The sequence below is a fragment of the Lycium ferocissimum genome, chromosome 12 (genome assembly GCF_029784015.1).
Source record: "Lycium ferocissimum isolate CSIRO_LF1 chromosome 12, AGI_CSIRO_Lferr_CH_V1, whole genome shotgun sequence".
Taxonomy (NCBI): Eukaryota; Viridiplantae; Streptophyta; class Magnoliopsida; order Solanales; family Solanaceae; genus Lycium; species Lycium ferocissimum.
In genome coordinates, this window is record NC_081353.1 from 40,673,657 (window position 1) to 40,686,018 (window position 12,362).

At 32.6% G+C, this 12,362-nt stretch overlaps 1 protein-coding gene across 1 annotated transcript; it reads right to left on the reverse strand.

Moving 5' to 3' along the window:
- Nucleotides 1-8,836: 8,836 nt before the first annotated feature.
- On the reverse strand, nt 8,837-11,214 carry LOC132040574 (aldehyde oxidase GLOX-like). Its single transcript, XM_059431223.1, has one exon. It carries the CDS (start codon nt 10,679-10,681, stop codon nt 8,996-8,998), a length of 1,686 nt encoding a protein of 561 aa, XP_059287206.1. The 5' UTR covers nt 10,682-11,214; the 3' UTR covers nt 8,837-8,995.
- Nucleotides 11,215-12,362: the final 1,148 nt, after the last annotated feature.

Genomic DNA, 12,362 nt, shown 5'->3' on the forward strand with positions numbered 1-12,362 from the left:
AAATATTTGAAGTAAAATTTCTATGTTTTCTATGAAGACTTTTTCGAAAAAACCCGAGAAAACCCGAGGTTGAAAAACTCGACTTTCGTTGGTTTGGTTTATAAATTTAAAAACCCGACACAATTAGTTTGGTTTGGTATTTAAAAAAAGGGGAAGTTACATAAATACAAGTAAATAAGTAAAATATTTTGTAATCTACAACTATTAACTAAATTACATAATCTACAATATATACTCTATATTTAGGGTATATGTATGATTTTATACCATAAATAAAAAAGTGTTGCTATGAATAAAAGGCTAATAATAAGGAGTTTCCTACATTAGCGATGACCAAATTAAATACATATCAAAACATATTAATTATTTTTCTAAATATCCCAATATACTCAGCTAGCATTTTAATCCATAAAATTGTATACTACTGTTTATATGATATATATTATAGAATTCCTTGAACAAGTATACATATTTTTGTACTTATATATTACGTATATTTCACTATTATATACTATATATAATATTATTTTTTATGTATATTAACTAGTATATACTATATATAAAATAATTTCTTATGTATAGTAAACAAAAAGTGTGTGTGTGTATATATATATATTTGACCACATACATTATTGTATATATTAGGCATATATTGTTTATTATATTAAATATATACAAATATAAATTTATTGAGTTAATTTTCCTATTTCATAGAAGAGAGAGAAAATAGTTGAATAATTAATATGTGATGGTAGAAACTAGAAAGGAAGCCAAGTTTTATGAGATGGGTGTCAATTATTAATTAAGGCCTTATTTTAGTGGTAATCCATAAGTAAATATATTATTATTTCTATATATTGTATATTGTATATTTTATATGTTATTGTAGAGTACAATTGGTTGGCACATAGAGTAATATATTCATATATTAGGTATATCCTAATATTATATACTATATACACAAATAATATTATTATATTATATACTATATATAATATACAAACTTAAATATACTAATTTCTAATATTATATTCACAAATATTTTGTTATCATCTTTTCAGTTAAATATACCAACTTGAATATACCATATACTTTTTAAGGTATATCCATATACATTTCTTATACCATATTTTCATATACCATATATTTTCATGTACTTTTATTAATATTAATATATTCAAATAATTTCTTTTAGTCACAAAAAAATAATTGAATCATCATCAAGTGAAATAAAAAAAAAAGAAGAATAAAAAACGGTAGATGGAATATGAAATTTGAAGTTGATTTTGTTATGTTTATTTGGAAATTACATTCTAATGATTTTGAAAGAAAGAGAAAGTGAAAAGTGGATATGCATTAATGGTAGTAACTCCTAAAATTAATTATTATTAATATTTTAGAATTGTAAAAAGTTGTATATTTGTAATTAAGAAGTAAATTTTTTGAATAAGTTGTATTTATGTAATTTTTTGAAGGTAAAATTTCTCAAATGACTACTTTATTGTAACTTCCTACCATTTGTAGCTACCCTTTTAAATATTACCATTCGTAGCTAAAAATCATTTGATTTGTGTATGTTTCGCATGTATTTGTTGAGCAAATACATGAGCATCTGATAAAAAAAGGAACAGCTCCTTTATTTTAAGAACATGGTGGTGGTATTAAATGAGAAATTAAGATATTTTTACCTTCTTTTCCGCAAAATCTCCGTAATATTCCCTTTCCTTACATGTTTCTCTCTTCTTCCAGGCATTCTTCAACATTCAAACGTAAAAATTCAAATTTCAAATTAAATCTTCAACACCTCGAAAATACATTGACAAAACAAACACGATCAATCAACAACCAATGTATTTGACGTTTTCAATATTGATTTAGTTTTTTTATTTACCGATGTATTTGATAGCATAACTAATGTATTTGACGTTTCCAATCAAACTCCATGTATTTTATATTAAATATCATATATTTGTGTGAGTAACAATTTGCATCACCCATGTATTTAGTGGTAATGTATTTGAAGTTTTCAATATTGATTTCGTTTTTTATTTACCCATGTATTTGATAGCATAACTAATGTATTTGAAGTTTCCAATCAAACCCCATGTTTTTTAAATTAAATTTCATGTATTTGTGTGAGTAACAACTTGCATCACCCATGTATTTGATGGGATTAATTTGAACAAAATACATAAATATATAGAAACTTACCATGTATTTGCGTCACCCGTGTATTTAAAACTAGATGAGCTTGATGGAATTAATTTGAACAAAATACACAAATATATAGAAAAACTTACAAAAATACACCACCAACCACAACAATTGGTAGTTATATCATAGAACATACACAAATACATATATTTTTCGTCTTCTCAAAACCCTAAAAAACTTTCTCTCTCCCCTTCTCTCGTGTGCGCCGCCATAACCACCACCATGGCCTGAAGCAAAAACAATCACTTCCACCAAGTTGATTTTGTGGAAGAATAATAACACAAATAGCGAAAATTTCACGAAACAAAGGAGATGGGATAGAACGTGTAATTACTTTTGCTTCTTTTTCCTTTTTTTGAAAAAAAAAAAAAAAAAAAGAATACGACGAATCTTCTTAATTGGTGAGAATGGAAGTGAAATTTTTGCGAGAAGGGTGAAGAGGAAGAAGATGATCATAAAAGGTAAGAAGTTATGAAAAAGGAGAGAGAATGGTAATGTATATTAAGTGATTAATATTGTTACCATTAAAAGGGGATATGGGATTGGGGTGCTAATTTTTAGGTGTATTTGTTAAATGGTAATTCAAAAATTACTGTGTAGCTATAATAGTTAAATTAGAAAAGTATTTAGTTATTATTAGTAATTAAAATAAAAGGTAGTTATTACCACTAATTATGTATTAGAAGTAGCTATAACGCGTAAAAATTCCTTTTTTGAAAGTAGTTGTAATCTTTTTAATTAGCATTTGAAAAAGTTGTATTTGTGTGACTTTCCCTTTCAAAAATCGAACCAACCCGGTACATGTACACTCCTGACCAGAACTGTAAAGCCCAAAATATAAAACATGTGGAAATGCAGTTCAATAGGCCTAACAACAAGGAGCCCATTTAGCAATGAAATTCAGGTTATATACACTTTTGCTCCTAACTTATGCCGGTCTTTAACTTTTGTCCCTCAAGCTATACAACTTTTTCGCTGGACATAAGTTTATATTTTCGCATCATAATATCCCACAAATTATGCCCTGCACCCTTAGAGAACTTATGCCCCGTTAGGCATAAGTTCAATTTTGAAGGATAAAAATTAAAGACCAGTCCATTTGAAGGACAAAATTAAAGACCATCCATTTGAAGGCCAAACGTGCAATTTCTTCATGAAATTCTCAGCAAAGGAATAATGGATAGTGTCATAAACCATAGAGAACAACAACATGTATAGAAAGATTTGCCGAGAAATGCAACAGCAAAACTTTATTCTGGTATTAATTGCATAGGCTAGCCACATATTGGACCCTTTTTTGAAAATTCATTTGAAAATAACCACTTATGATGTGGAAACATCATGCCACTATCACACATTTCGAACTTAAGCAAGTGAAAAATTCAGAATACTATCATGAAATCCAAAAATTGACTATTTTTAACGACTTTTAAAATCAGTGACTTTTTGCAATTAGAAGTCTGGAAAATGACCATTTTTGAATTGTATTCTATTTTTCTGGGCGGCTGGAGCAACATGGGCTCCCGTTCATTTTTGGATACTGATTGTGCGGTCCACTTGATGCGGAAATATTTCATATATCTTTATATGATTTCCACTTTATTCAGATCCATTTTTATCAAATATCCCCCGACCCTTACACGAGACTCGCGACGGAGTGAACGCTAAGTTAGAAATTTGGAGACAGACTCTGGAGTATAGAGGGTTCAGGTTGAGTAGGACCAAGACGGAATACTTGGAGTGAAGTTCAGTAAGGCTTAGTAATCAGGTCATTCAAAAGAAAGAAAGTTTCAAGTATCTTGGTTTATTACCCAAGGGAATAGGGAGATTGACGATGATGTTACACATCATATTGGTGCGGGATGGATGAAATGGGGCTGTGTCAGGTCTTGTCTTATAAGAAGGTGCCACGAAAAGTTAAAGGCAAGGATTCGGAACGGTGGCTAGACAGCCCTATGTTGTATGGGGGCGGAGTGTTGGCAGGTCAAGAACTAAATCTTCCAAAAGTTGAAAGTTGCGGAAATGAGGATGCTGCGATAGATGTGTGGGCATCTTTGCTAGGTGAGATAGGATTAAGAATGATGATATCCGGGATAAGGTGGGAGTGGCCTTGGTGGAGGATAAGATGCGGGACTTGAGGCTGAGATAGTTCAGACCTGTACAGAGGAGATGCATTGATGCCCTAGTGCAAAGGTGTGAGAGGTTAGCTATGGACGGTTTCAGGAGAGGTAGAGGTAGGCCGAAAAAGTATTGGGGGGAGATGATTAGAGGGGACATGACGCAGGTGCAGCTTACCGAGGGCATGGTCTTAGATAGGCGGTTATGGAGGACACGAATTAGGGTAGATGGTCAGTAGGTAGTTGTGTGTTGTCTTACTTACCTTTTCGTACTAGTAGTTGTAGTGGTATTCTAGTACTTAGACTATCTGATGTCTCTTGCACTTTGTTTATCGTATTAGTTTGCAGTTATTGTTACTTTCTTCATAATGCTTAACTATAGTATTTTGTCATTGCTTCTTTTCTTTCGGCATTTCTTATCTGACCCCTTTTGGTCATGTTTTCTCTTGAGCCGAGGGTCTTTCGGAAACAGTCTCTCTACCTTCCAAAGTATGGATAAGGTCTGCGTACACTTTACCCTTCCCAGATCCCTCTTATGAGATTACACTGGATATGTTGTTGTTGTATCTCCTGTCCCTTACACAAAAAAGAAAATGGCAGTGATCTATGATGCTAATTACTGAAAAAGAAAATTTCTAATGGAACATGTCACATCATTTGCACCAAAGCAAAGCAAATGTTGCCAGAATTGTAAGGCCCAAATACATAAAGCACACGAAAATGCGGTTGAACAGAACTAGCACCGAGGAAGCCCAATCAATACAGCTACAAAATTCTCAGCAAAGGAATAAAGAAGAATCATAAACCATGGAAAACGACGAGACTATATACAAAGATTAAATCTAAGGGTCATTTGCACTTTTGTCCCTATTTTGTACTGGTCTTTAATTTTTTCCCTCAGGTCAAACAACTTTTTGTGCGGATTATATTTTTACATCAAAATATCCCATAAATTACATCCGCAACCTTAAAGAACTTAATGTCCGATAGACATAAGTTTGATTTTAATAGTCTTGATACAAAACATTAAAAAAAGACCTATTAAGATACCATTTGTTTCTTAAGAAAATAACACGAACAATTTCTTCTAAATCTTAACATACTTTCGCCTCTACAGTTCACGGATGCTGCTAGATATGTAGAGTGGGATCTCAAGAGATTAAAAAAGAATTGGACTCTATTTTAATACTTTGCGGTTTGCAGTATGTATAGTGTTTAGCTTGTTATTTTCTTATCTCCTAAATATACAAATGAGTTGAGGTAGATAAAAAAACTACGAAAAAATTTAAGAAATATTTATAAAAAGAAATAAATATTTTTATGTATAACATATTTTAAAAAATATCACGGGTTTTTTTTTTTTTTTTTTTCTATTATCGGTTTAGATGCGGTTTTAACTATCACCCCTGACATGTTTGATTTTGCCGCCAAAAATTGACCAGTCCATTTTGAACAATTTCTTCTAAATCTTATACTTTCGCCCCAGATATGTAGAGTGGGATCTCAAGAGAAAAAAGAATTGGACTCTATTTTAATACTTTGCGGTTTGCAGTAAAACTTGTTACTTATCTCCTAAATAAACTATCGTTTGTTTTCTTTTCTACTAAATTATTGATATACAATGTTTAACTTGTTATAATTAACTATAGTCAATGAATGCCTGAATATTCATTCAAAAATCCATCATGAAATGAACAGAGGAAGACAAATCAAATGTCAGAAAATACTACTACTGTTGTTACTACTAGTAGTGAAGAGGGTTAAGGAAGTGAAGAATCATCAGATGGGATGTAAAAGTAATGGGAGTAACCTCCAAAATACAATGTGCAGTTTGCAGACAAGTCCGTGACCCATCTTCTTTATTGCAATTCCTAGCCCGTGACTCTCTTTTATACTACTCTCTTCAACTAGGCCTTTTACACTTTTCACTTGCTCCAAATATTCAAACAATTTGTTTGAGATAATAGTTTGATTATCAATTGAAAGTGAGAGTTCGAGTCAATATGTTATTAATTTCTTTTCTGTTAGTAGGTTCGACGATAATACGACAAATTAATTAACATAAGAGTTCGAGTTACATTAATTGGTAGTAATATATAATATTAAAAACATAATCAAGTTAGTTATATGTATATACTAGTACTAATTAAACATGGGTGATAATTGAGAAAAGAGAGTGGTAAGATAACATTACATTGATGGGCATGAACGGCTGCATTATGACTAGCAGAATCGGGATTTTAACTATAGAAATTCAAAATGCAAAGAAGTATACACACGAAGAAGATACAAAGATTTAACATCTACTATCATATACAAAAAATAATAAGTTCGAACCTTATATATATATTATATAATGTAATTTTCGGTATTTTGGGAGTTCGGATGAACCTTCTGTGCCCCCTCACGTGCATTACATAGATGATTGTGTGAGAATAGACAAATTAAATGTACTAATTAGCTAGCTAAAGATAGTCAAATATCAGATATCACACACAAATAGTCCAACGTTGATTCTCAGCCAATTTTAGTACTATTACTAACTGGTTTTTACTTTCTGGAAGATAATAAAACGACGTATCAAAATCTTTACCCCTATAAAGTAAAAGAGCTCTAAACTTGCTTTCTTTTAATTAAGTGCTCATGAGTCATGATATGAGTCATTTGATATAAATAGTACTCCTTATTAGTTACAGATTCAACGGAACTTAATTTTTTCAATTCAGAATATATATACAATATGTGAAAAATAATAAAATGATTATAAATATTACATTTTGAATCCATAAGTTCATAAGTACAATAACTTCGGTGCTAAGAAGTTTACCGGCAAACGAATTCCTCAAGTTTAAATCATGAATTCCCTCTAATTATTTATCATTGTTTTGTATTTAGATATCTATAGCAGTTTTCTGTATAATTCTGAAAATAATATTTATGCTAGACTTATCGTATGTTAAAGGAAATATAACTAATGGAGAACTTTGTAACAAGCTTTTATGTATCATTTGGACCTTCACAAGCATTCCATATTGTGAATGTCACCACTCGATCGAGTTATTTTATATTGCGACATCATAATAACAGATGAATTTATCCACCTTTGGGTAATTAATATATTTGTGTTATTTTTCAAGGTATACTAATTACTTTGCACTCAACAATTTCTCCACTCTTATATCTACCTAAAAACGTTTTTTTTTGCCATTTCAGATACTTATTTGGAATTTCATGTTCATTCTTTTTATGGCCAAGTAAAGTCAAAAATCCACTAGTAAAGTTTGTGGGACACCGGGACAAGTCAAAAATATAGAATAGGGACCATTTTATACAAAAACACCCAAAATAATAAATTCGAAAGAACTATATGATGTTGACTTTATCTGTGATTTTGCCTTCGAAACTATAAAATGGGAAAAATACTTACCCCATCGGGTGTTTACACCATGTAGTTAAGTAATTTTAAAAGTGAAAAATTATAATTAACTATAATTAAGTGATGATTATAAATATTTCAACACATGATATGCATTAATTGAATATGATGTAAGTATTTACCAAAATAAAATGTAAACCTTTTCCACCTAAATCTAGTTCACATTTTAAGCATTAATTCTTCACACTACCTATTTGGCCTATCTTTCAAAGCCTGCTCATTGTAAAAATAATTTTTTCGTTAAATGAAATTTTTGAAGGTACTTTTAAATAATACACTAACAGTTTTTATTTGACCAATTATTTGAGAAGCGCTTTTATTAGTAAATAAACCGATCATGCATGTTGACTAATCTTGTGAAAAGAGTAATATTGAAAGTTATCGGATCACACAAATCGAAATCAAAACCAAAAAACCTAACTATACTGAATTTAATACGGTATAATATTAGTATAGCCTTTTTAAGTATTAAAATTCGAGAATACCGAACCATTATCTTTTAAAATAGTACCAAAGCGACCGATGAATACCACTATTTCTGGAAAAAAACAATTTTTCTCAAGTTCTTTCCCAACAAAAAAAAAAAAAAAAAAAAAAAAAGCTTCAAATAATACTCACAAGCAAATATTTCTAGTGGGAAGCTTGACCAAGTTAACACTTTAATTAACTCTCTAAAACCCCTCTTTTTATGAAAAATAAACACTTTTTATTTCTTAAAAACTTGAAAAATAATTAAGCTATTAATATTAGAACACATTAAATTCGTTTATTAATATTAATCCGTGCTAAATAAAACTATATCACATAAATTGAGACCGAGAAAGCAGTATTTATACCATTTGATTTAATGCAGAATACAATGTACATTTTGGTCCGAGCCACCTCTCTGTCTTAAATGACATGTCACCTCTGTCTTAAAGCATGTAATAAATCCGAATTTTCATTTTCTAAAAATAATAGTCAGAATAATCAATGAAGACAAGAAGTACTATGTGACAATAGCAAAAGAACAATTTCATTAAATCAAAACAATCAACCTATCAATATCCTTACAATCACTGCTTTTCCCTAAAAGAGAAGAAAATGTTTATAGTCAACATTATTATAAGAATGATAACCTATATGAAAAAGTTCAATTTAAATGTCTTTTTCTTTATATGTGTGTGTATGTGTGTGGGAAGCAAGAAAAAGACCAAAAGAAAAAATCCTTGACAAGAATATGCTATGTTCACTGGATTTTGATCCAAATTCCTTCACTTGGTATATCTTGATGAACCACAAAGAGAAGATAATATCCAGGTGGAGCTAATTTAGCTGAATTTGGAGTGACCACATTTATTTGGTAAGCTTTTTCCCCAACTAGTTTCACATTTTCACTTGGTAGCACCAATAATCTTTGGTTCATAGTAAATGAATGTGTGTTAAATCCAGGTGCAACCATTGTCACCGTGACCAAATTTCTGTTTACACTCCCGGAAACCTTAAATCGAACCGGCACCCGTTGCCCATACCCGATAGTATACTGCGAAGCGGGTGAGATGATCCGTGGGCGCAAGGACCCGGATCCTGAATCCAAATAAGATGGTGAGAATGCCTCCAAGCTTAATTCTGTAGGAAAAAGAACTCCAGTGAAGTTGTAATATGTATGTGGATTACTACCACCAACAAGAACTCGACCATCTCTGAGTAAAACCGCAGTTGAATGGTACATCCTGGGTATGGTACTCGGGTTCTGAATCTCGAACCGAGAATCAAACGGGTTGTCGGGTCGGTAAATCACGGGTTTTAAAACCGGGTCCCTACCAAACTTCCATCCAGCTGTGCCCATGCCTGCTCCATTAATTATCAACACATTTCCATTTGGTAAAATCACCATGTCTCCCATTGTCCTAGCCAATGGCATGGTTTCCAAAGTCCATTGTGGATTCGGGTCGGTTATTACGATCCGCCCGCAAGTATTCAATGCACCCCAAAAATTACCATTTTCAGCACTAATGAACGAGCCTTTTGGTGCTCCACCACATACCAAAACCTCAGCTTGAATTTCTTTTGCTTGTAAATTCTTCAACGGAAGAAGAACTGCAGAACCTGTACTAGGATAACTTCTCGGTTCACCACCTGGTATTTGTGGGTAATTTTTCACCACCACATTCTTGGTGTAATCGAACAAGATAGCTCGATTATTAGCGAAAATGAACAAGTTCCCATCCACATTAAGAAAAACAAAAGGGTATAAATTATTCTCAATTCTAGGATCATTTGTTTGCACAAGAAATGGTAAACTATATGCTCTATTAGCCGAAGCAGTCTTGGGATAAAACTCGTAATTAAAAGCCCGACGACCACCAATAACAATTTGTGTACCATCTGGCAATATATGATTTGTAGCATACCATCTTCTTTGAACTAATCCATCTGGAATTTCTTGCCAATCACAAGTCGTACTTGCATTATTACTAGTATTACATGGTTTGAAAACTCGAACAACTTTGTCACCATCATTGAATCCACCAGTTTGGACTAACGAACCATCGGGGAATACAGCGCCCGAGGAGCACCAAACATCAGTTTGGACCATGAGGGGACGTATAGAGTTGTTGGCAACATTGTACTCGACAGAATGGGCAGTGCAATCGACTTTTAACGTGGTATCATTTTGGTCATAACGACATTTTCCATCGGGCAACGAGATGTTGGACTTGCCAAAATCAGTACGATCGTACATGATGACTTTGTCGTTGTTGAGGACTTGCATGTGCATGGCAGAAATGCCGATGTTTGACATTAGTAAATTCCATTTGCCCCCAGCAGCGGAAGCTAAGTTCCGGTGACAAGTGAGTACCAGAAAGAGGTGCAAAAGAATGAAGAAAAGAATATTACTACTACTACTAGTTGTTGTTGTTGTGGTCTTCATAATGAGCTGTGTTTTTTGTTTGTTTTTCTGACAAGTTAGGACAAAAGGCGAAGGTGGTAATGGCAAGAGGGGTGGTGGGATAGGTTTGGGGGGGGGGAGGGTGGGTATAGAGGTGAATATTTGTTTTGGTTTGGATGTGTGTGTGTGTGTGGTTAATAGAAGTCTGAGGAATGGATGTCCTTTATTTATATATGCAGTCACGGTGTAGCAGAGTAAGGAGGATACATATGCTTAGTACCACAAGCAAGCAACCTCGTGACGAATAATTGCGGCCGCTGATGGTTTGTCAGGAGAAGAAAGACTAGTAGGAGTAGTATTTTGGGTGAGTTTAATTTAGACCATCAAAGAATGTGGTTCAGTGGATTAGGTTACTCTTCCCTTTATAAGAGGTCTCGGGTTCGAGTCCTGTGTATGAAAAAATCTTTGGTCGGAGCAAGCCCTTCCCCAAATGGGTCCTACGCGGCGCCAATTCAGATTTAGTCGAGCTCTAATGCGGATACTGGACACCAAGTCGAAAACCGAAAAAAAAAGTTTTTATGCACGATCAGTGTAAGAGAATTTTTACTCTATCAAATTAATGATCTACAAACAATTACCCATAAATATTGATAGTTTAAAGATTTTTTTACACTATTAAATTTTTTAAAAATTATTTATACTAATTCACCTCTATAATATGACTCAATTTTGAATACATCCCCTATATTTTGCTATAAAGATTCTGCACTTATGTCCCTATAATATATACAAAAAATTATAGTATAAATAAAAAACTTTTACATATTTATTTTATGAAATTTTAAAAAGAGAATAAAGAAGACAAAATATTTTCACATGAATGAGGCAAGTTCTCTGGTAGATCCATCTGGTGGCTCTTACTTTATTTACCACATGACTATATATTCAGGTGATGATATCTCAAGGAACATAAATTAAAGGATGTTCTTACATGTATATAGATATGTATTTCATTATTTTAAAGAATATAATTATCATTCGCAAATTAATGTTCATTTTTGTTTCCAGAACACATTTAAACAATATCATTCTTCTTCATTCCAGAAAAATGGAGGGAAAACAACATTAAATACCCCTAAAATATAAAATATTTACCCGCCTCATGCCCCTCCTAAAGTAATTTCGCTTCTACCCCAGCCGGCCGAAAATATTTACCCGACATACCCCCTCGCCCAAACCCCTTCCTCTGTGATACCATCGCAGTATATTTATATATCATGATGGTATCATGGAGGACTAAGAGAAGGACTGAAACAGTCCTCCATGATACCATCTCGGTATATTTATATACCACGATGGTACCATGGTCCTGAGGAGTGTCTCATTGAAGGACTGAAGCAGTCCTCCATGATACCATCACAATATATGTATATAAGACAATGGTATCATAGATGTTTTTTTCGAGAAAAGTGTGTCTTTTTGAATAAATGAACATGATCATCCATAATACCATCTAAGTATATTTATATATCATGATGGTATCATGGAGGACTAAGAGAAGGACTGAAGCAGTCTTCCGTGATACCATTTCAGTATATACCATGTTGGTATCATAATTTTGGGGGCATCTAGGGTAAATAGTTTTGATTTTTCCTGAAGGTACGAAAGTAATGGAGGTATGGATGGATAATTAGTTTGGTTTGAGAGGACGCGCGCGTTCTTT